The sequence below is a fragment of the Podarcis liolepis genome, assembly GCF_965112155.1.
Source record: "Podarcis liolepis genome assembly, chromosome: 9".
Lineage (NCBI taxonomy): Eukaryota > Metazoa > Chordata > Lepidosauria > Squamata > Lacertidae > Podarcis > Podarcis liolepis.
In genome coordinates this window covers 58,553,183-58,576,645 of record NC_139564.1, presented here as the reverse complement: position 1 = coordinate 58,576,645, position 23,463 = coordinate 58,553,183, and the positions used below count along the sequence as shown (strand labels likewise).

The 23,463-nt window shown below is 41.6% G+C and overlaps 2 protein-coding genes across 3 annotated transcripts in view; both read left to right on the top strand.

Moving 5' to 3' along the window:
• The window catches only part of KCTD8 (potassium channel tetramerization domain containing 8), a 54,580-nt gene extending 37,543 nt beyond the window's left edge, over nt 1-17,037 (top strand). Inside the window, exon 2 of the mRNA XM_083460048.1 lies at nt 15,104-17,037. Coding sequence (XP_083316174.1) covers nt 15,104-15,564 — 461 coding nt within the window. The 3' untranslated portion in view covers nt 15,565-17,037. The remainder of the gene's footprint in view (nt 1-15,103) is intronic.
• Nucleotides 1-23,463, top strand: part of LOC310686348 (syncytin-2-like) — a 470,390-nt gene that overhangs the window by 250,448 nt on the left and 196,479 nt on the right. The window lies entirely within an intron of this gene.

Here is a 23,463-nt window from a genome sequence, read left to right as displayed (position 1 = left end):
ATTTGCTTCCTTTCAAAACTTTGTTTTCTCGGGTCCTGATCTGGCACTGCACTGTGCAGGCGTTTAGTAAGGAATCCGAACTTAGTCCGAAGGCTAGGCAGGAGGCTGTTGTGGAAGGTAGAGGGGAGGTTCACAATTGGGGCCCCACACTAGGGTTAGTCTTGAAACAGTACTGTGGTTTAGGTTTCCGGGCAGTGACCCATGGTTTAGGTTTCCGGGCAGTGACCCGTGGTTTAGGTTTCCGGGCAGAGACCCGTGGTTTAGGTTTCCGGGCAGAGACCCGTGGTTTAGGTTTCCGGGCAGTGACCCGTGGTTTAGGTTTCCGGGCAGAGACCCGTGGTTTAGGTTTCCGGGCAGAGACCCGTGGTTTAGGTTTCCGGGCAGCGACCCGTGGTTTAGGTTTCCGTTCAGGCTTGAGGTTTTTAGCAAATAGCTCGTGGTTAAGAAACAAGTAGGGATTGCGCTAAGTCAAGGATATTCCAAATACTGAAAGAATCTTTCTTCTACCCCTTTCTTTCCCATTGCCCCTCCTCCCTTGTGTGTGTGTTTCCACTCTTTCTGTCTTTAGCGTACTTCGTTAACGGAAAAAAAAACAAAAAACAAAAAAAAAACCCCAATAATAACATATGAGAGAATGGGAGCTCACTAAACACCCTAGCTGGACTCCTCCTGGCAACAAAGCTTCCATGAAGCCTTTTGCCCCAGAGAGGACTCTAATATGCCCCTCCAGCTTGTCATCTCCAATTAGAGAAAAAATAGAAATAAAATAAAGGGGCAAAATGGTCTTTCCAAGTACAAAGTACGAGACCGTTGTAACTTTTAGTGGGTGGCTTAGGCCCACCACCTAGAACCCAGGGCACAGTGGCCACCTCAGGGATCCTTCAACAAAATCAGGGTGTGAACTCTTAGGGAGAGCTGAACACATCAAATTTGTGTTGTTAAACTATAATCTAAAGCTAGAACATGAAACTGTAAACTTGGTGCTCAGAAGGCAGTAGATATAATAACAGCCCAGCATTAGAGATCTTAGTTTCTCTTAAAATAAATATTTCAAGGGTTTGTATTTACATTGGCCTTGGCATCCACAAACTGTTCTTAAATGCACATAGTTTTAAATTGCAAGCTTGCTTCAAAATTTTAAATCTAAGGAAGCCATGTTGCGCCTTATCGATCTTAAACAAAACAAAATGGAGAATGGAGTGTGCAAATGTTTGTTATTTGAGAGAGGCTCTAAAAGAGAGTTTCCCTCCCAAGTGGTAAGATCCTGTATATGTGCTACTTGTGTTCTGAAAGGGGGATTACCCCACCTCTTTCTTCTAGTTTTAAGTGAGGAGGGTGATTTTAAGTCTAATGGTAAATGATGTTTTATTTGCTCCAGTCTATTTTGGAAGGAGAAGTTAACCAAATGTTTCTGCTGCAAAAGCCTAGTTGAGCACAACTGCTCTCTCAAGCTAAAATGCAGTGTATGTATTTCATTAAGCGTATGCCTATAAAAGTATGGTGTTCATTCTAAGAAAAAATATTTGAGTCCAGTTTCAACTTTGATTTGGTTGGACAGAAGAGTTATTGTAAGGCTCCTGATATCAGTCTGTATAAGACTTCATGGCCTCTTTTGTTAGAAAATGCCCCCCCTCCCCCTTGTTTCACTCTGCCTCTTTCAGTTGTTTTCTCCCTTCTTACTTCTGTGCTAGGTAAATTTACTCCCGAGTAAGCTTCCTTTAAAGGAAACTGCAAAGAGGGGAGGGGGCAACACTTGTGCATTCCCTTAAAAAAAAAAAAAAAATCAAATCTAGGGCTGCTTTAACTGTGCTTTATAAGAGATCCTCTCAGGAGTATAGATGTTTCCTTTCCCAGCTGTAAATCTGTACTTAAATGTGTATGCCTCTTTGGTAGTACAAATCTTGCTGCGAAATCTTGCTGTGAACCCTATATTTTGGAGGGTTGGACTAGATGACCCCAGGGTCCCTTTTAACTCTCCCAATTTGTGGCTGTGTGGAAGACCATGTGTCTGCAAGCATTGGAGGGTAATTCTTAAATTCTGGTGTGGTAATGGAGTTGAAATTCAGCCTAGCTTTGCTCTTTAGTTTTAAAAGGTGAGAGGTGAAGCCCAACTGGTAATACCAAGCATTTGAGTGATTACAGTGTTTATCATTTTGTCTACTATTTAAAAATCAGACTTAAAAGTCTACTCAAAGTTTAAGCACATACAAATGAATAATCAAGTAGAATTAGCCTTGACCATTCCTGTAAATAAAGGGCAGGAAATAATAATAATATTAATAATAATAATAATATTTTTTTGTCTGCAAATGGTAAGGCTGAAATGGCTGAGAAGTTAAAAAAAATAAAAAATAAAATCCTAGGAATTCTAACTCTGGCCATTTTTACTCATAAATAAGAGAGCGGTTGATTGTTCCGCGAATGGCCAGAAGGATATTAGCCCTTTCCTGTACATAAAGGAAGCAGTCTCAGTTTGCTTGGGCTGAAATTGCTAGCTTTGGTGAATACTTAAATTGCTGAGTTTCTCTTTTTTGTTTAAAATCAAACCCTGTTTTCAAAATCTACTCCTTACCCTTCCTTTCCCTTATTCAAATGGTAATTTAGCCAAAGGATGCAACATTTTCAATAGTATAAAAGGTTTGCTGAGACATGAACTCTGCACATGCACAGAGGCTAGATCAGCTAAAGAAGAGAGAGAGAGGAAGGGGGGAACTGTAAGGGGGGAGAGGAGGTTTCTTCCAAATGTAAAAGAAAACTTGGAACCATTGAGGGAAATCACCCTTAATCTGTCTTTGCTCCAGGGCTACTTAAGACAAAAGGCTAAAAAAAAAAAAAAAGCACAAAAAAACAAAAAAAAACTAGCCCATCAAAAGTCAAGAGCTTTCCAGGTTCCAAATCTTAACATGCCAAATTCTTTTCGCAGGTAAATATCAAAGCATTCCCCCCCTCAATGGGAATTTTAGGAACAGCATTTCCTGACAAGCTTCTCACATGAAATAATTTTCCCTTTTAACAGGATATGTGAACCCCGATAACAAAGTGTTTGCCCCTTTTTCCTCCCACAGCAACTTTCTTTCTGTTCTGTGAAACAAGTCTGAATCCCTGCTATATTAGTAACTTCAATCTCTTTGTGGCCTTGACACTTTTTTTTAAAGTTACAAATAATCTGTTTTCATTTATTTAATCTGTTTCTCCATGATGTCTATGAAGTTAATCGAAGCACAACCAAACATTGTTTGTGGAATGGTATTTGTTTACCTTTTTGCCTGAGCATTTCTTATTAATTCTGTCATTTTGGCTAGTGCAAGGTACCTGCACAACTTTAAATTGCCATTCATTTTTCTTGGTATTAACTCATTTCCCAGTATTAACATTACAGTTGATGTTGTCACATCAAGAAACACTATTTTATTTTCATTTGGGATGTTAGAATGCCAAAACAGATTACTTCAGGTTACTTATTAATTGTGTGTTTTAGCATTTATTTATTTGGTTCCTCATAGGTCATTTTGTGTGTGTGTGTTTTACTTTGGGGACATGTTCATCACATGTTGGAAGTCAGTTTCATGAAGTTCTTTTATCAAATAGCACATGGTGAATTTAAAGTTTTTTCCCCATGGTTTTCCCATTTTTTCAGTCTAGTAGTAATCTGCGTGGTTTTGATAATATATTTAATAATAATTCTTTTCTAAATCTGATGTCTTTGTGTCAAGTTTGTTTTCATCTGACTGGTAATCAAATTTTTTGCTTTCTTTTGTATTTTTTAACCTTTGTATTTTTTTACAGTTCTCTTTCTCTCCAAAGTGAAGGAAAGCAAATGAACTTGGCAGATAATAACAGTAGTTATAGGAAAATGTGATAATAATATTGGAATGAATGAAACGCTTAATTCGCTAAGATTTTTATTATTTGCAGCTTCCAACAGAAACCGAAGGACATCCTTTTTGCCTTTTGCCCCCTCCCTTTTCTAACTGTCTTTAAGCCCCAAAACCCTGCCCCTTACAGGATATCACTTCTACAGATGTGCAATGATGAAAACCAGCAACAACCCCTCATGGCTAAGGGGAGGAGTTGAATTGCAAGGACATTTTCTCACTTTTGAACCTTAAGACTGTGCTCCAGGATTCAAAAGATACATGCATAAAAGATCACAATTGTGTCAAGATATGTAACTGATATTTAATTAGTTTGTTTTGTATTATGTGTTATTATGTAAGAATGTTGAAATGTGTCTGACAGTGTGATTTCCACAAAGGGGGGCAATTTTTGTGTGTAATTGTTTTTATGTTTAATGTCTTATTGCTTACACACCAATGGAGAATTCTCATGCATTTTATACTTTCTAATAGCTCGCACTATTGTGTAGTCCAATGTTTAGATCAACTTATAACCACATTTAATTGTTCCACCTGGCACTCTGCCAACTTTCCCTATCCATTTTGAAATGTGTTAAACCTCATTTTGCCAAGGACAATCTTCTGGATCCATAAAACACCAGGTACATGAAGGTGCATATGCTTTGGTTTAGCAGGAATGATCCCTTATAGAGTTAAATTGACTTATTTGGACAGCTGCCCTTGTTAAGAATGGTTTTCTTTTAACAGATTGGTTTCAAGAGTTGAGAACCATGGGGCACATAAATTCAAATTGGACTCAGTTTGAATTGGGCAAGTGTATCCAGGCTGCAATTAGCTCTTTGATCCTTAAAGTGCAAGTGAGCAACTCCCATGACTGCAAGACCAGAGCCTGTAATAATAATAAGGAATCCCATGGATTTTGGCCAAGGCAAAGACATTTCTCTCAGGACGTGTCCGAAACCTGTGCCAGCTGTGGTGGGTACCAGGCTACATGATAAATATGAAAGCCCTAAGTGGATTCACCAGGGATTGCCACTACTGCGACACCATGCCGATGTGAGACCACAGAAGAGCTACCTTGACACCTGAGAACACAAAAATGGCGGGGGGGAAGCAAACTGCACTTTTCAGTCATTAGTGGACCTTCCTGCCTAAATGTAAAGCATAGATCACTATTGAGAAAATATTTCTTCCAAGGTGCTAGAATATCCTTAAAGTAGCATGATATCCAAGTCCCTTTCAGGTTCACATGGACACACACATCTGGGACGGAGAATACCAGGTTATTATTTACCACCTTAAATTGTGCGGAGAAAAGGATTGCAAAGTAGCCACCTTTGCAATCTTATCTCCGAAGGGGGGAACTGTAGCAGGAACCCCCCCACCCCAATCATTCTGTTTGTACAAACTTCACACACACTCACACTCACACACTACATACGCCACATTTCTCTTATGAATTCATAGAAAATCAACCATACATCGGATTTGCACTGTTCCATTTTTATTTTAATATCAAAGGGGGGTGCTTAGTTTCTGGTCAGCCATAATCTCTTCAGCATACCAGCACATCCACAGGAGCCCTGCCCAGTTGCTATGTCAACCCTGATAATCCCAGACAGAAGACAATCAAAATCACAAAGAACAGTGGATTCACCACAGGCTGAAACAAAGGACAATGATCAGATCTTCCCTCTGGGGGCAGGAAACTGCAAACTCCCCATTGTCACCTGGAAAGTACTCATGGGGAGGGGGAAAGGACGAACCAGCCAGGTGACAGGACACTCAGGTTACCACCACAACTCCTCCCTCATCACCTCCTTTCTGTAATGTATGCATGATGTCAACCCCTTCTGTAATGTATGCATGATGTCAACCCCTCCTTTCTGTAATGTATGCATGATGTTTCTGGGGGTGGGCTTGACCTAGAGGAGGGGAAATTCAAAAGTTTTTATAAGGTCTTGAAGCCCATTGTTCTGGGTCTTTTCCTCTCTCTTGCAAGTGAAGGAAATACCCTGTTGCAACAGTTCAATAAAGGCCAAGCCTACAGGCTGCTGTTTTGCTCCAAGTTATCCTGGTTGGTGTCTTTGTTTTGTCCAAGAGAGCCCTCGGATTTTTCCGTTAACAGTATGCTGATGATGATACCCACTTTGTTTCTCTCTAATACATCAAAATTAAGGGTGAACAAATTATTCTGGAAGTAGAAAGGAGGAAGTAGAAAGTAGGCAAACTTCCTTCTTTCAATCAGATCACAAGAAAAACACAAGAGACCTCACAATGGCATGGTCCTTGGTTTACCAACAAGAGTAGACTTGAGACTGAGTATGGAGAACATGTCAGTAAAGGTAAAGGGTAAAGGGACCCCTGACCATTAGGTCCAGTCGTGACCGACTCTGGGGTTGCGGTGCTCATCTCGCTTTATTGGCTGAGTACAGCTTCTGGGTCATGTGGCCAGCATGACTAAGCCGCTTCTGGCAAACCAGAGCAGCGCACAGAAACACCATTTACCTTCCTGCCACAGCGGTACCTATTTATCTACTTGAACTTTGACGTGCTTTCGAACTGCTAGGTTGGTAGGAGCAGGGACCGAGCAACCCCGTCGCAGGGATTCGAACCACCGACCTTCTGATCGGCAAGTCCTAGGCTCTGTGGTTTAACCCACAGCGCCACCCGCGTCCCAACATGTCGGTAGTAGCAACACAATGTACTCACGGAGTGAACCATTCAGCTGTCCTTTGCTGAATCAGGGTGGTTGTCTTTATATATTCTTGGTATCTCTCTACCTTATGGCAACACCAGTATTCTTCATTATTTTAAAATCAAGATAAGATTACTTTTTCTCAATGACAATTGTTTACATCTTCAGGCTGTTTTAGGATTTTCGGCTTATCATAGAGCTAAAACTTAAAAAGGAAGGAAGAAAAAAATACCCAAATGGTATGGAATGAAGATCCTTTCGAGAAGAAGGAATATTTTCCTGAATGAGTTTCTATTAATTCTAAATGGCTGCTTAGATGTACTCAGCTGGGGAGTGCTGCTTTACTGCCCTGGCAGTATATCTGTGGCAATATTCCCAGGCAATTATAACTTTCCACTGGCCTGACCTCCAATGTGACTGTCCAAGCTGTGAGAGGAAAATAAGGCCAAGTAAATGGAATCGGACTTAACAAAACTAGAGTGAAGTCAGTTTTTGCCTGTTTCTTTTAGTCCAATTTGCTTGGGATGATTAAAGCAGTAGCAATAACCATTCAATCTGTTTTCATTAGTAGAAGGATTAAATGTGGTCGTTGGAGGAAAGAAAAGCTGGTTCTCTTTGTGTATGAAGATCTGAGATACTCATATACAAGTTCTATTGGAATGTGCTGTGTTCTTTAAGGATTGGATTTCTGCTGCTTCCCCTGTTTTTGCATGTTATTTTCATCCCATGGAATCTGCTACTATAAATAATGCTATATCTGTGCCTTCTCATGCACAATTATACATCTGATTTTTTTTTCAGCTCATGGGAAAACAAACATTCACAAACTCTTTTTTTATAAAAAACAGAAAATTCATTATTTTGACACAAATGTGTTTTCAGGTGCTGAGTGACTGCACCTCAGGCCGAACTAGTTCCTACCCCACCCCATCCTTATTTTTTCTGATTATGTGTTCAGTGCTCATGTTCAATATGAAATGTGCCCCATATTGAGCTTAATGTGGTTCACTTGAGCATGCTGCTGTTAAATCAACTAGAATGTGTCTCTAAGGGTGTGTTTTCTAGGCTACATCTTGAGTGGGGCAGGGGGGGAGCTAACGCTGTCAGGATCACATCCCTGATTAGTGCTCCACTTAATAGTTTTGTTCTGGGACAGCCAAAGGGTATTTGCTTTCTCCCTGTGATGTTGGAAGAGACATCACACAATGAATATTGCCTATGCCCTCTGGAGCTAGTCCATTGGCTGAAAAGAGCTTTATTCCACCATTTAAGTTGCAAGTCCAAGCCCTCTTCCACCCCCTCCCCTCGAGGCAGTGGATCTGCTTTTGAGTTTGCCATGAGTGAGCAGCTGCAAGGAATGTGGAATGAGGGTTTGGAGACACATGAAATGATGGTTGGCTGCCATGCAGTAAATGCTTCTGAACATGATGGCCTGGGTGGTGATCAGTCACCGCAGAGAGATAGTTTCCAGCGGCAATGTCTCTACAGGGGCTCTAATGTGTGCTCCAATCCTTGGACCGGGCTCCTATTTAGAAAACTGATAAATAAGGAAGTAAAGAGAAACTAGGGATTTTCTCCATAGTAAGAGTTTCTATTGAATTCTTATGGTGTTAAGTTGTGTCAATAGGTGGGTGCTGTTGTGTAGATAGGGAGAGGAGAAATTCAGGAGCAAAGGTGGCGTCTTATGCTGAAAGCAATAGAGATTTATTCACAAGGTTATTCAGATCGCTGCTGTGCAAAACACCCTCTCAACCAACTGTCCTTACCACAGCTTGCCAGCGATCGCTGTTCTTAGCCCTTCATTTTGAGCCCACAGTAGAGCATTAACTTCCTAGACCAGGTGTGCCCAAGTCAAATCACTCAGGTCCACATTTATATTTACTAGCTCAGTTGCTCCTTCAACCTCACAATTTCAGCTCAGTTTCCCTTCTCTTTATTTGCCACAGCACAATATAATGGCTTAGTATCTTTTAAAAAAACAAACACACACAACGATCCTATTTTCTCTTAGCATTTTTTACTTCTCTTACTAGCAGAAAGTGCCTGGTGTTGCTCAGGAATTCTACAAAACCAAATAAAATAAAATTTAAAAATTGCAGTTTTTGAAAACCGTGGTTAAAATCCATGCAGTTTTGAAAGGTTCAACCCACCATTTTGATTCAGAATGGTGTCCAATAGTATCCAAACATAGATAGGAACCTTCTTCTTCATTTCAGAAGCCAGCATGCAAAAATTGTTTATGATATCACAAGAGGTGCCCAAATGCATAGAGATCAGACAAAGAGACAAGCAATACTCCAAAAGGCATGGTAGATTTTACTTCCTGATATTACAGTATTAATGGCCCTGGTGTCTAGGAGTCCGCTGTATGGATATGAGTTCTGTTCAGACCTTTGGTGCCTCAGTTGGGGGTAGTGACAGCATTCATGATTCTACTCTTATATCCAGGCACCGAAATCCCCACATATATAATGTGGGTTTATATTACGTACAGCAGAGCTATGATACAGTAAATGGGGGTGAGCTGATAGATTAAAGCTGTGTTCTTCAAACTGGGAACATACTTCATTTGATTCGTAACCAAGAATGGTGATGACCACCATGCGGAATACCAAAAAAGAGTGCTTATTTATTATATTTTTTATCTCTTTATCCAAAGAGCTCAGGGTCACGTACATTATTCTCCTTGCCCTTCAGAACCCTGTGAGGCATTTTAGTGGTTGAGGCTGAATGAAGCTGATGCAGTAACTGTTATGTACTGAAGTTCTCACCCTGGGCCAGCAGGGGGGTACTGTAGATAGTTATGCAAATGAAGGATCGAAAGTGACGTTCAGTGATTGGATAGTTTGTATGCAAATGAAGGATCAAAAGTGACGTTCAGTGATTGGATAGTTTTAGAAAGTTGCTACAGTTACGTTGTTCTGGAGCTCTATATAAGCAGGCTGACTGAGCTCTTCAGTTCAGTTCTGTTCTGGCCTATGAATAAACAAGAGCTGTTTGAAGAATCGCTGTGTCATCTGATATGTTCACCCACAACTTAACACTAACCTTTGTGGCTGAGTGATGATTTGAACTCTAGGGCTCCTACAGACATCCCCGCCCACCTGACATTTGTGGTGATTTCTGCTTATAATACTGTTAGTGCGGTCATATTTGATCCTACCTTTGGGGCCTGCAAAGGTTTTGGTGCGGTCACACAGCTTCATGCCCAATCAGTTCATATCCTGAAATTTCCTGTTGAAATTCCATAACTTTTTATGCCACAAATGTTCTGATTTATTTTTGTCCTGCTTTTATTGTATTAGAGCCCCTCCAGAGAGCAATAATGCAGTAGCATTGGGGAAGCATCACAGAAAATACTAAAGCAGAATAAAGCCACCACACATAGGACTCAATTTCTTGACTTTAAGAAAGCCGACTTCAGAAAACTTAGGGAAGTGCTGGGTGAGATCCCATGGACAGTAATACTAAAAGGAAAGGGAGTTCATGATGGCTGGGAGTTTGTTAAGAGGGAGATAGTAAAAGCACAACATCAGGCAATACCAATGAGACGGAAACATGGAAGGTGCCTAAAGAAGCCAGGGTGGCTATCTAAAGAACTTTTAACTGAGTTAAGATTAAAAAAGGATGTGTACAAAAAATGGAAAAGGGGGGAAACCACCAAAGAGGAATTCAAACAAATAGCCAGCACGTGTAGACACAAAGTCAGAAAAGCTAAAGCACAGAATGAACTCAGGCTTGCTAGAGAGGTTAAAAGCAACAAAAAAGGCTTTTATGGGTATGTCCGTAGCAAAAGAAACAGTGGGGTCACTCAGAGGAGAAGATGGTGAAATGCAAACAGGGGACACAGAAAGGGCTGAACTCCTCAATGCCTTCTTTGCCTCAGTCTTCTCCGATAAAGAAAACAATGCCCGACCTGAAGAATTTGGAGCAAATGATCCAGCAAAGGAAACACAGCCCAGAATAACTAAGGAGATAGTACAAGAATACTTGGCTAGTTTAGATGTATTCAAGTCTCCAGGGCCAGATGAACTGCATCCAAGAGTATTAAAAGAACTGGCAGATGTGATCTCAGAACCACTGGCAGTCATCTTTGAGAATTCCTGGAGAACAGGCGAAGTCCTGGCAGACTGGAGGAGGGCAAATGTTGTCCCTATTTTCAAAAAGGGGAAAAGAGAGGACCCAAATAATTACCGCCCAGTCAGTCTGACATCAATACCAGGGAAGATTCTGGAGCAGATCATTAAGCAAACAGTCTGTGAGCACCTAGAAAGGAATGCTGTGATCACCAACAGTCAGCATGGATTTCTGAAAAATAAGTCATGTCAGACTAACCTGATCTCCTTTTTTGACAGAATTACAAGCCTGGTAGATGAAGGGAACGCAGTGGATGTAGCCTACCTTGATTTCAGCAAGGCATTTGACAAGGTGCCCCATGATATTCTTGTAAAGAAGCTGGTAAAATGCGGTCTTGACTATGCTACCACTCAGTGGATTTGTAACTGGCTGACTGACCGAACCCAAAGGGTGCTCATCAATGGTTCCTCTTCATCCTGGAGAAGAGTGACTAGTGGAGTGCCACAGGGTTCTGTCTTGGGCCCGGTCTTATTCAACATCTTTATCAACGACTTGGATGATGGACTCAAGGGCATCCTGATCAAATTTGCAGATGACACCAAACTGGGAGGGGTGGCTAACACCCCAGAGGACAGGATCACACTTCAAAATGACCTTGACAGATTAGAGAACTGGGCAAAAGCAAACAAGATGAATTTTAACAGGGAGAAATGTAAAGTATTGCACTTGGGCAAAAAAAATGAGAGGCACAAATACAAGATGGGTGACACCTGGCTTGAGAGCAGTACATGTGAAAAGGATCTAGGAGTCTTGGTTGACCACAAACTTGACATGAGCCAACAGTGTGACGCGGCAGCTAAAAAAGCCAATGCAATTCTGGGCTGCATCAATAGGAGCATAGCATCTAGATCAAGGGAAGTAATAGTGCCACTGTATTCTGCTCTGGTCAGACCTCACCTGGAGTACTGTGTCCAGTTCTGGGCACCACAATTCAAGAAGGACACTGACAAACTGGAACGTGTCCAGAGGAGGGCAACCAAAATGGTCAAAGGCCTGGAAACAATGCCTTATGAGGAACGGCTAAGGGAGCTGGGCATGTTTAGCCTGGAGAAGAGGAGGTTAAGGGGTGATATGATAGCCATGTTCAAATATATAAAAGGATGTCACATAGAGGAGGGAGAAAGGTTGTTTTCTGCTGCTCCAGACAAGCGTACACGGAGCAATGGATCCAAACTACAAGAAAGAAGATTCCACCTAAACATTAGGAAGAACTTCCTGACAGTAAGAGCTGTTCGACAGTGGAATTTGCTGCCAAGGAGTGTGGTGGAGTCTCCTACTTTGGAGGTCTTTAAGCAGAGGCTTGACAACCATATGTCAGGAGTGCTCTGATGGTGTTTCCTGCTTGGCAGGGGGTTGGACTCGATGGCCCTTGTGGTCTCTTCCAACTCTATGATTCTATGATTCTATGATTCTATTCTATGCACTATTATTGTGGCAGAATACTGTACATCCACAATAAAACACCAGTCTGGAAAGGTCTCTGGTCTCTCAAGTCTAAGTCTAAAACTGTAATCACTGCACCGCAACTGGGAAATCCCTCTCACTTATTATAAAAGTTGTGTGGGTCCGTCTAGCTCAGTTCCCTTGTTAAATCAGGAAGAATCCACGATTCCCAGAAGTTTGGAAGCATTGCTTTAGATGAATGGCTTATCACTTAGAGACATGGAGTCCTGTTCTGAATGATAAATTGCTTCATTCATTTCAAGTCACTACATAACCAGTCACACACCATTGAGCTCAATGCTATTAAAGGGTAATTTCCCTTATGGGAATTGCACTCACCACAACATAATTCTACACAGCAAAATCCTTTTATCCCCAAGTAGATAAAGGAATTTAAAATCAAAGGCATCTTCCAGTTTCAACTACAATCACACAGCTGGCCCTCATTTTAAAATGCCCACAGTCCCAAGAACATAATCATATGCCTGAAAAACTTTAGCATTTACACAAAACTGCCAAATCTAATTATGAAAGTCATCTGTTTTCCACTCAAGGAAGTGAGATGGCACCACCACCAATGCTAATACCACCAGAGAACTGTAATTATTCTGAGAAACAGCTTTTTGTTGTTGTTGTTGCCCACTTAACATTATTTGTAGTCAAACCTAATGAAATAAATCAAGACAGTATTTTGCCTTCGTTAGCCCTGGACAGACTCATCACTATCTCTGATTTTCTCAGTTTCCCTTTGTTTTTGTTCTCAAACCTATTAAACAGCTAATTATCACTACAGCAACATTTGTCTTGTAACCTACATTATAGAAAGGGTTACTTTGAGGTTTCTTTTACAACTCCCAATTATTCTGTGCAGTCCTGTTTCAGTCATATGCCTTCTGAGTGGAAACCCCTGGATGTTCATCCAGAGTTGAACAAGTTTCAAAAGATGTAGCAAACTCCAGGTATTTAGGACACCCTCGTTCCCTGTAGAAGGATGTATGGAGGGATCCCCATAGGGCTCCGTGGACTGACACTTCTTCCCACTCTCCAGTCGTATCACCTGGCAGGTAACAGGAGGTCTGTACTGGCCTCCCATGTCCCCATCCAGTTCTCCCCCTCTGTGTTCCTCAAGTTGCTCAAGATCTAGATCGTAGCAGCTCTGCACTTCTCCTACAGAGAAGGCAGACTGGGTGGGAATACAGATAGCATGCGTAGACCTTCCAGTTCCTGGAATGTTCTTCCTTATGATGCTTCTGCACAGGGAGAAGGAAGAAACTTTTGAGCCTCACTGAATTTAGTAGGGCTTTCTTGTGAGTATACATGCATTTTATTGTTGTTAGCTGCCCTGAGCCCGGCTTCGGCTGGGGAGGGCGGGATATAAAAAAAAAATTATTATTATTATTATTTGCTTGCACTGCTTACTGAAAAACACCCTCCCCATCATTCTCACTTGGTACCCAACCTCCCATTTCAGCATAAGGTAGCCAGCAAGTCTTCTCACCTCCATTCCCACCCCTCCTCAGCAAAGCTCTCTCTCCCTTTCTATCAAAGGGAGGGAGCAAGGGCAAGCAAGCAAAAAGATAGCCCAGGCATCCCCAGACTCGGCCCTCCAGATGTCTTGGGACTACAATTCCCATCATCCCTGACCACTGGTCCTGTTAGGGATGATGGGTGTTGTAGTCCCAAAACATCTGGAGGGCCGAGTTTGGGGGTGCCTGTGATAGTCTCAAATAAATCAACCAACCAACCTACCAACCCTTTTGATATGGAGGAAAGCTCTTTAGGGGGAACCAACAACATAAACACAACCAGAAAATAAAAACAAAACCTCTTCCCCCTCTTTTTTCACTGGTGGGGGAGTGTGTGAGGAAAGAAAGAAGTGCTATCCAGTTCTTTGTTTACACTCTTTGTTTAATTTACTTTCTTTGTCTATCTTCCTGGATTGTTAGCAGGCTCTAAGTGGAAAGATACTGGTGAAACTGAAAAAGTTTGCTGGTTTGTGTGAGGGCTTATCATCATTTCTTATTGGTTAGGAGGGAGGAGGGAGAGAGCAAACAAAGCTGGCGATACAGTGCCTGCAAATTATCTGCAAATTATCTGTGAAGTATCAGTTCAGCTGAGCTACCCCCCCCCCAGCTGTCAAAGTCTTCACCTTTTGTTCACGGTATATAAGGATGCTATTTCAATAGCGGTATTCAACAATATGGTGATTTATCGCACAACCCTAGTAGCTAGTGGTCAGCTTCAGATATTGTTGGAGGAAAGGGGTTATCTGGACCCATTTCAGTCTGACTTCAGGCCTAAATTCAGAGCCAAAGGGGCCTTGATGCATTGAGTGCTGACCTGTAGGACTGTAACAGAGAGAGGCATTAGTTCAAGGAAGGATCAGAGAGATGAGTATTCAAAGTCTCACAGTCACAGTGCTCACTGGGTGACTAACCACTTTGAGAGTTGCTATAAAAATAACATTGGGAGCAGTGCTATTTTTCTAGAAAAAGAGGTGTAGGAACTCACCATGAACACCTCCCTTCGTTCTCTTATAATGGCGATGGCGCCCACCTGAAAGGTGCCAGAACTCTCTTCCGGTGATTTCCGGATGGAAAAAAAAGCCCTGATTGGAAGGAGAACTGTGTCCAATCTGAACTCTTTGGCTAAAGGCAGGAAATTTTTTAAATATATAATGGGTAGTCAACATTAAATTTTACCCAGAGTAGACAAATCGAAATTAATCAACAGGCTGAGTTAGGCCCATTAATTTCAGTGGGTATACTGTGAATACCGCTCAATGTAATATTAAGGAGTATGGTTTCCTCCCTAAATCTTCACCCTTCTTTTTGGCCCAACAAGCCTACAAGTTAGCTCACAGTAAGAAAACACAAATCAGTCTGTAAACAGTCCAATTGTTTATGGATTATTTATTTAGTTAATTCATTGCCTACTCATACTTTCTCTCCCCCTCTCCTTTTATTAGGACCACCACAGAGGACAGTGTCTCCCAAACAAGACCACGAAGATAAGAAACACGAAAAAGTTGCAGACAAAGGAAGTGAGAGTGGGACGTCCTGCAATGAGTTGTCCACCTCTAGTTGCGACAGCCACTCTGAGGCCAGCACTCCCCAAGAAAACGCTGCCAGCACTCAGCAGTCTACAGGGCACCAGCCAAATACTCTAACGTTGGATCGGCCCTCTAAGAAAGGCGGGGCACAGTGGATGCCTCCAGCAGACAAACGCAGGAACAGCGAACTTTTTCAGACACTCATTAGCAAGTCCAGAGAAACAAACCTGTCCAAAAGGAAGGTATGTGAGAAGCTAAGTGTTGAAGAAGAGATGAAAAAGTGTATTCAGGATTTTAAAGAAATCCATATTCCGGATTATTTTCCTGAACGGAAACGCCCATGGCAATCTGAACTGTTACAAAAATATGGGCTATAGTTTTTTCAGTATTTTATGACTTGTCGGTGGTGCATTTGATGTATATTAAGTTGCCAGTTTCTACTGATGTAGTTCTTTTTGATCTACTCATTGGAGTGATTCCTGCTGCTTATTTCTTTCTGTGAACTGGATGTTGGGTAGGACGGTAGGACATGGGTTGACCTTTTTTATTTTCCTTTTTCAAAAAGGAAGTAATAAAACAAAACTAAAGCATTATGGATTCTTCTATAATAGTTTAAAACGTGCATGATCAGGAGATTTTGGTTTTCAAACTTCTCATTTGTGAAAGAACTATATCATGAGAGCATTCATCATCCACAATAGCAGTGATACAAAATTCCGCTGGATGAAGAAGAATGGGGCTTATGATAACAGAATTAAACATGAACACTATTTAAAATGTTAATGCAATAAAGCAAATGTCTATTTTGCATGAGCACAATAGTTGACAAGTAGATCACAAAAGAGCAAGAGGTTTGTCTGCTTGGATAAATATTTTGTTCAATGCCAAGACGATCAATGTAAAATGTCTTTGGAGTTGAACTTTGTGAGGATTTGTGTGTGGCTGTGTGTTCGTTTTGTAAGGATGGTGTAAATATGCCTTATACTGTTCTATGATTGCACCAACACTCATCTATTAATGTTTGTCAGGACTATTTCTGTGAAATGCAAAACCAGATTGTGAAAACTGGTTTCATGGTCTGAAAAGTTTCTGTTTTCATGTTAGCCAACAAAGCTGGAAAAATAAAAAAAAAACTAAACATATTTATTAAAAGGGGCCTACTGTTAAGATTTTTTTGATTTATTACTCTTATGTTATTATTAGTCTTTTGTCTGCATCTTCAAGTAATTTTAAGGAGAGTTTCTGCCCTGTTCTCATTATGCTCCTACTCTGCTTCCAAATTGCAAGCAACACATTTCAGCCAAAAATGAATAATGCTTGGGGTATGTGAGTTTTAATTAAAATGTTCAATAGAGATTCAACGTGATGGGGGAAAAACAATGTTATTGATTACTGCTCAGTACAGTAGCGATAAAATCTCAACCAAGAGCACACAATGAGAATTTGAGTTGACAAGGAAAATAATACTTCTGACAACTGTTGTGAAATTACTGTTAAAATACTAAATTTAAGATGTCATTAACAAGGTACACCAGACCAAAGGAACTATTTTCCCAGTACACAAAAGCTAATATTCATCCATAATGACACAAAAATAATCTGATCAAAAGCAGGCGTGCTTGGGATGAATGAAGAATTTGCAGAGACTTATGAAATATTGTTGAGTATTAGATTTTTATATATACCAGCAATTTGTCTTCTTTTGTCTGATGCTTTTCTTTACAGTAGTAACAGCATCTCGGCTAATTTGACAAAGTGGATCACATCTGTAAGGGTTGCTTGGTGCCCCAGGTCTATACTGAATAATCTTCAGGCATTCAAATCTTGTGACTCAATTCATTCGCTGAATAAATTTGTTTCAAAGCGTGTTGTTTCTATTCGGGTCAGTTCACACATCACAGTGACTGCCATGTGCTTATTTCAGGAACACGTTTGTTGGTCAGTGTTGTTCGTGTGATTTCCAGGGACTGATTATGCAGGATCCTATCTACATAGAGATGCTAGAAATCATGAGCAGGGGCTAGCTGCATGCTGGTGGTCTTGTTTGGTCTCAGGTTGGTTGGGTGGGTCTACTATGATGTGTGAACTAGCCTATTCATTTTATTCATTGACTTCTGATATTTTTGCACCACCTTTCCATATAAGGTGATGGGAGGGAAAACTTTATGTAGAAAAAGCTCCACAGTTGTTAAGATGGATGTGATTGAAGTTTGTGTGTGTGTGTGTGTGTGTGTGGGCAAGTGAGCACAGGATGCTGGAAAATAGGTCTTTGCAATGTGAGAACAAGGATGGTGGAGCAGCTTCCCTCATGGCTCTTTTAAGGCAGAAGGTTTTTGGTTTTTTTGCTAGTGTTGGGCGCAACCTCACAACCCACCTGGAGCTAGTGGTGATCGTAATGCAAATGGCTGCTAGTCCAAAGAACCAGCAGTGATCGGTGTTGTCAAGCTGAGATGGATGCTGAGATCGACATAATGGGAGGGTGACCATGATGCCCAACCTCCATTGTGGTAAATACTTTTTCCTCGAGGCATTTCTTCCTCCAACTTTGTGTGGCTGTTCAGTCACTAGGAAAAGAAAATTCTCAAAGCACCCCATTGTAGAAAACGGAAGAAAGCAATGAAAAAATGAAGCACGCGGTTAATTTTCTTCCCCTTCCCATTTTTCTAAGCTTTCATGGGATGATTCTTTAAAGTGGACAGTTCATTTAATAAATATATATATATTAGTAGCTTTCCCACTAAAATAAGTTCTCAAAAAGTGACTTTTCAACGTGTTAAAAACCCAAAGAACCTGATATAAAGCTATGAGAAAACAACTAAAGAGACATCTACAAAAATAGCACAGTGAAGATGCTTTGCATATAGAAATGTTTCTTCTTGGCAGCAGAAAGAAAACTGGCAAACAGTCTTGGCAAGCAGCTCTGGGGGAGGGACACCACAGAACAGGATTACAGTACACTCTGTGTTCAAACCATTATCTGTCACCTCTGAAAGAGAATCAGGAGCTTTCTGTCGAGACTTGAGAAAAGATGTGCAGGAAGTAGCATTCTGGAAGGTAGGAGTGGGAAACATGCACAACTCTTGGTTTTATTGGAGTCTCACCCGTAAATGGTCAAGGGTTATGGGGGGCAGCAGTCCATCAAATTCTGGAGGGATACAGGTTCCCATTTCTGCCCTAAGATATGCAAGGAATCCAGCCTTTAAAGGTGACAACCAGCGCCCAGAAGCTAAGAAGCAGCAAGTAACAAGTGTGTGTCCTCCAAGGGCACAGTCATAGCATTCTGCAGAATATAGAAGCATTTCTGCTACCACCCTGAAAATAAATAAATACACACACTTACAATTTTAATCATAGAAATGTATGCTTGCCTTATTAAAACCTCTTCACACAGTTAATGTTACCAAAATGAGATGAAAAGTCTGCCTCTGTATCAAACTATATTGCAATCCATCAATCTATACCTGTAGGTCCTTTGAAGTAGCAATGCTTGATCTGCTAATCTTTTCTCCTTCCTAGCAGTCTTATCTATTGCTTTGCCTTATGCTCCTATATCATTTCCTAACCACTGGGATATTTATGGAAGTCTCTGGCATCCAACCGTATCATGGAGGAATTTCAAATAGCAAGCCAACAGACTGCTTCCAAAACGCCACACATGTCTCTTTCAGCTGCTTTTCCTGTCCCGATGAAACTAGGGTGTTTCGTTCATTTCGGCAGCGGATGCTGCCAAATAGTAAGACATCGCTCCGCATCTGAAGATGAAACCTGCCCCATGAGGGCTTGCTGAGGTCTTTAAAAAACCCATTTCCACCGGATTTGCATTGCACTAAAATTCACACCCACAAAAATGCTGTTTGATGTGAAAGCCCTGCCTTTGTTGCTTGCAGTGAAGAGACCCAAGTCCCGCAATACTCAGAGAAGCAGTGCCCAGCTCTTGCCAATGTTGACAGCATGGCAAGCTCCGAGTCAGAAAATCATCCATATAATTAAGGGTTGGGTTTTGAAACTTGCAACTTTTTATCTCAATGAACAACAAGAGTCTGCTCAGGACATTATTGGTTCATAATGTGTTGCCATCACTGTTTCCCAGCTTAAATTACCTTTATAATGGCTACTGACTTCCAGCAGCTTAACTCACTGCAACATGGCACAAGGGAAGCACTGTCTATGGGATGCAGCATTTTAAAAAATGCCTCATAAGAGGCATAAAGCCCCAAATAGTGCATACAATATTGAGCATACTTTGAAGGCAAAGTCTGCACCCATTGCAACAGATGTTTTCTGCCCTGGTGACCAGCGAGCACAAACGCAGTACTTATATTATAAATTTATTGTTTGTCATGGGATGTATCTGTGCTTTTACTCTGTGCCAGCCTCAGCTTAACCTACCTAACAGTCTTGTCATAAGGATAAAATGAGGCCGAAAACCATGGAGGAATGGTGGAATGTAAATGCAAAAAACAAAATTTGCCCAGTATAATACCTGTCTGTTCATTAAAAGATATTGCTTGCATGTAAAGGTAAAGGACCCCTGACAGTTAAGTCCAGTTGTGAACGACTCTGGGGTTGTGGTGCTCATCTCACTTTGCTGGCCGAGGGAGCCGACATTTGCCTGCAGACAGTTTTTTCGGGTCATGTGGCCAGCATGACTAAGCTGCTTCTGGCAAAACCAGAGCAGTGCACGGCAACGCCATTTACCTTCCTGCTGGAGCAGTACCTATTTATCTACTTGCACTGGCATGCTTTTGAACTTCTAGGTTGGCAGGAGCTGGGACAGAGGAACGGGAGCTCACACCATTGCGGGGATTCGAACCACCGACCTTCTGATTGGCAAGCCCAAGAGGCTCAGTGGTTTAGACCACAGCGCCACCCGCATCCCTATTGCTTGAATGTATTGAGCTACTGTATTATTAAGAGAGTACCTGATGCGCGCGCGCACACACACACACACACACACACAACCCCAGCTGTCATTAATAGCATTTGTCACGCAAAACCCCAAATGGGTGCACTTTAAGACAACCAGTTACTGTATGTCCATGTTGATAATAAGTTATGCTCTCTTTGGCCTCAACCATGCACAAATAAGCCTAAAGTGGTTGGCTCTTTGCATACGCAGAGATGTGCTATGATAAAGGATTGCTAAAATCTGGATAATTTTACATGATCAGATAACAAGCCATTATGTTCCATGGTCAAGATCATGGGTAGGCAAACAAAGGCCCAGGGGACGGATCTGGCCCAATTGCCTTCTAAATCTGGCCCACAGACGGTCTGGGAATCAGCGTGTTTTTACATGAGTAGAATGTGTCCTTTTATTTAAAATGCATCTCTGGGTTATTTGTGGGGCATAGGAATTCATTCATTATTATTATTATTTCAAAATATAGTCCGGCCTCCCACAAGGTCTGAGGGACAGTGGACCGGCCCCCTGCTGAAAAGGTTTGCTGACCCTTGGTCAAGATTGAAGCCCATAGGAGATCATCTATGGAATGTCAGGGGTGACTGTGCAGAAACCTGTCAAGGAAGCACTATTAGATCACAGAAAGTCAATTGACACTTTCTTACTCTCTAAAAGGCAATCTCCTGCATTTGACTTCCTACCTGGTCTGTGTAGTGGGGAGACCTGATATTGCACATTTTTTGTTCTTCTTGTATACATTTGACCCTCAGTTGCCCAAAAGGCAGATATGATGTTTATACAGAACTGCCTACTCAAGACTGATAGCAGTTCTCCAAGCTGGCAATTTCCCCTTGACTTTCTCAGATTAAACTTCTGTTTGTTCTCGTCCATCCTAGAACTGCCTTTGGGCATTGATTCAGATCTTCAGCAGTCTTCTTGGAACCCGAAGATGAAAATGAAAGGTAGAACTCACCCATTTGCTCTTTTGAGGTGCAGATGTGGGGTACTTGAGCTGCATGTTTTTATTTTCTTAACCTTTGGGGAAATGTAATTAAAAAATGCATTTGAAAAATATCAAAAGGAGATAAATTCCAGTTACACCGAGACAACCAGCCCTCCTCCCCAATAACCTAATCTCACAATCTGATTGGGAGCTAAACTGCTCTGCCTGAGGGATTTTCTAGTTCCAATATTTGTGTTAAGCACCAGAGTGCTAAGTTTGGAGATAAAGCCTACCTACTCTTTAAGAGTGAAATGCAACCCTTATTCCCACCTCAGTACTTAAGTGGTAGCTAAAAGTAAAGGGGCCCCTGGCCATTAGGTCCAGTTGTAACCGACTCTGGGGTTGCTGCGCTCATCTCGCTTTATTGGCCGAGGGAGCCGGCGTACAGCTTCCGGGTCATGTGGCCAGCATGACTAAGCCGCTTCTGGCGAACCAGAGCAGCACACAGAAACGCTGTTTACCTTGCCGCCGGAGTGGTACCTATTTATCTACTTGCACTTTGACGTGCTTTCGAACTGCTGGAGCAGGGACTGAGCAACAGGAGCTCACCTCGTCGCGGGGATTTGAACCGCCAACCTTCTGATCAGCAAGTCCTAGGCTCTGTGGTTTAACCCACAGCGCCACCAGCACCTGATCCTTTGCTGAGCCTGCTGCTAGAGTAGGACTGCGAGGAGAAATGCTGACTTTTACTTTTCCCAGAATAATCTGTACAAAGTAAAGGCAACCTACACCAGCAGTGGGGCGAGGAAGGCCGGAAATGCTAATTGCGAGTGTTTCCATTTGTGTTTGTGTGTGTGTGTGTGCACTTTGGCCCAAAACTCAAAATTGTGTGGAGACCTCTTCAAAGTGTTTACAGTACAGTGGTACCTCGGGTTAAGTACTTAATTCGTTCCGGAGGTCCGTTCTTAACCTGAAACTGTTCTTAACCTGAAGCACCACTTTAGCTAATGGGGCCTCCTGCTGCTGCAGCGCTGCCTGAGCACGATTTCTGTTCTTATCCTGAAGCAAAGTTCTTAACCCGAGGTAATATTTCTGGGTTAGCAGAGTCTGTAACCTGAAGCGTATGTAACCTGAAGCTTATGTAACCCGAGGTACCACTGTATTTCTAAAACATTTTAAGATTTAATAAATAAATATATAATTGTTTGAAAGTATTGCTCATGGGTTTGCAAATCCCATTAAAGCTAACCCAAGCTTGGAATTTTTCTCTGTACACCTTGCATCCTAAGGAGAAAGACTCTGGATGTGTTTTATCGCCCGACAAAAGTTATTACATTAAAGTTTGATCGCGGAGCCTTTACAAGAAGATGTGCAACCTGGAAGGCTGCCCACGATGCCTGCCCTTCATAGCAGCAAATAGAGAATTCAGGTGTTCATGATGGCCCCATGGGTGCAAAATTCAAGTCAAATGAAGCCTCCATGGGTGCAAAATTGTTTTCATTTCTGTGACGGTAGTAGTGCTTTGAGAATCAGGTTTATTATTAAAAGGGAGAGAAATAACTTTTCCTTGTATAAAGTCTTTTTGTCAGTATTTTTTTAAATCCAGCATTAAATACGCTTTTGCCAGCAATTTCTTTGACACATGCAATTATTTCAGCATGGAAAACTATCTCGGCTTTCATATTTCCTATTATGTTAGGCAACAAGGAACTGTCTGAAAGTGCCCATTTCCTCTCTCTCTCTTTTTAACATCAAGTAATTAATTATATTTTAGATTCAGATAAGAGTATCAGTGAAGAATTGCCCAGCTAGTGCTGTGTATTGGAATAACCAGAATGCAAAATGAAAATGATACAGACACGGGGAAAGCCACAAACAATCAATTTTTCTAAAAGAGCAAATGATTGTTTTGCAGAAACACTGATCTGGAATTTAAATTAGATTTCGGATGAGATATCCAAATCATCACATTACAAATATATATATAAAGACTAGACTTGGAAGAGCATCCAGGGAAACACGAGCCCTCTTTTCAGTGGCTGATGGATTTATTTTTGATTCTTTGTAATTAACACAAGATTATGATTTGATATGAATCTGATTATTGCTTCCCTCCATTTTAGAAGTTTGAATAAGTCATGGCTGGGGAACCTTTGCTTCTCCAGATGTTGCTGGAATGCTACTCTCATCATCCCTTGGCCATTGGCCAAGCTGCCTAGGGCTGATGGGAGTTGGAGTTCAACAACATCTGGCGGACCACAGTTTCCCCATCCTTGGTATAAGTCCTCCGATGGGCTTGTTGTGTACACTGACGTACGTTTCCCAGTACATTTTCAAGCACAAGTGTTGGTGCTGCCCTAAATGCTCTCAGCCTGGTATCCCTGAAGGAGCGTCTCCACCCCCATCATTCAGCCTAGACACTGAGGTCCA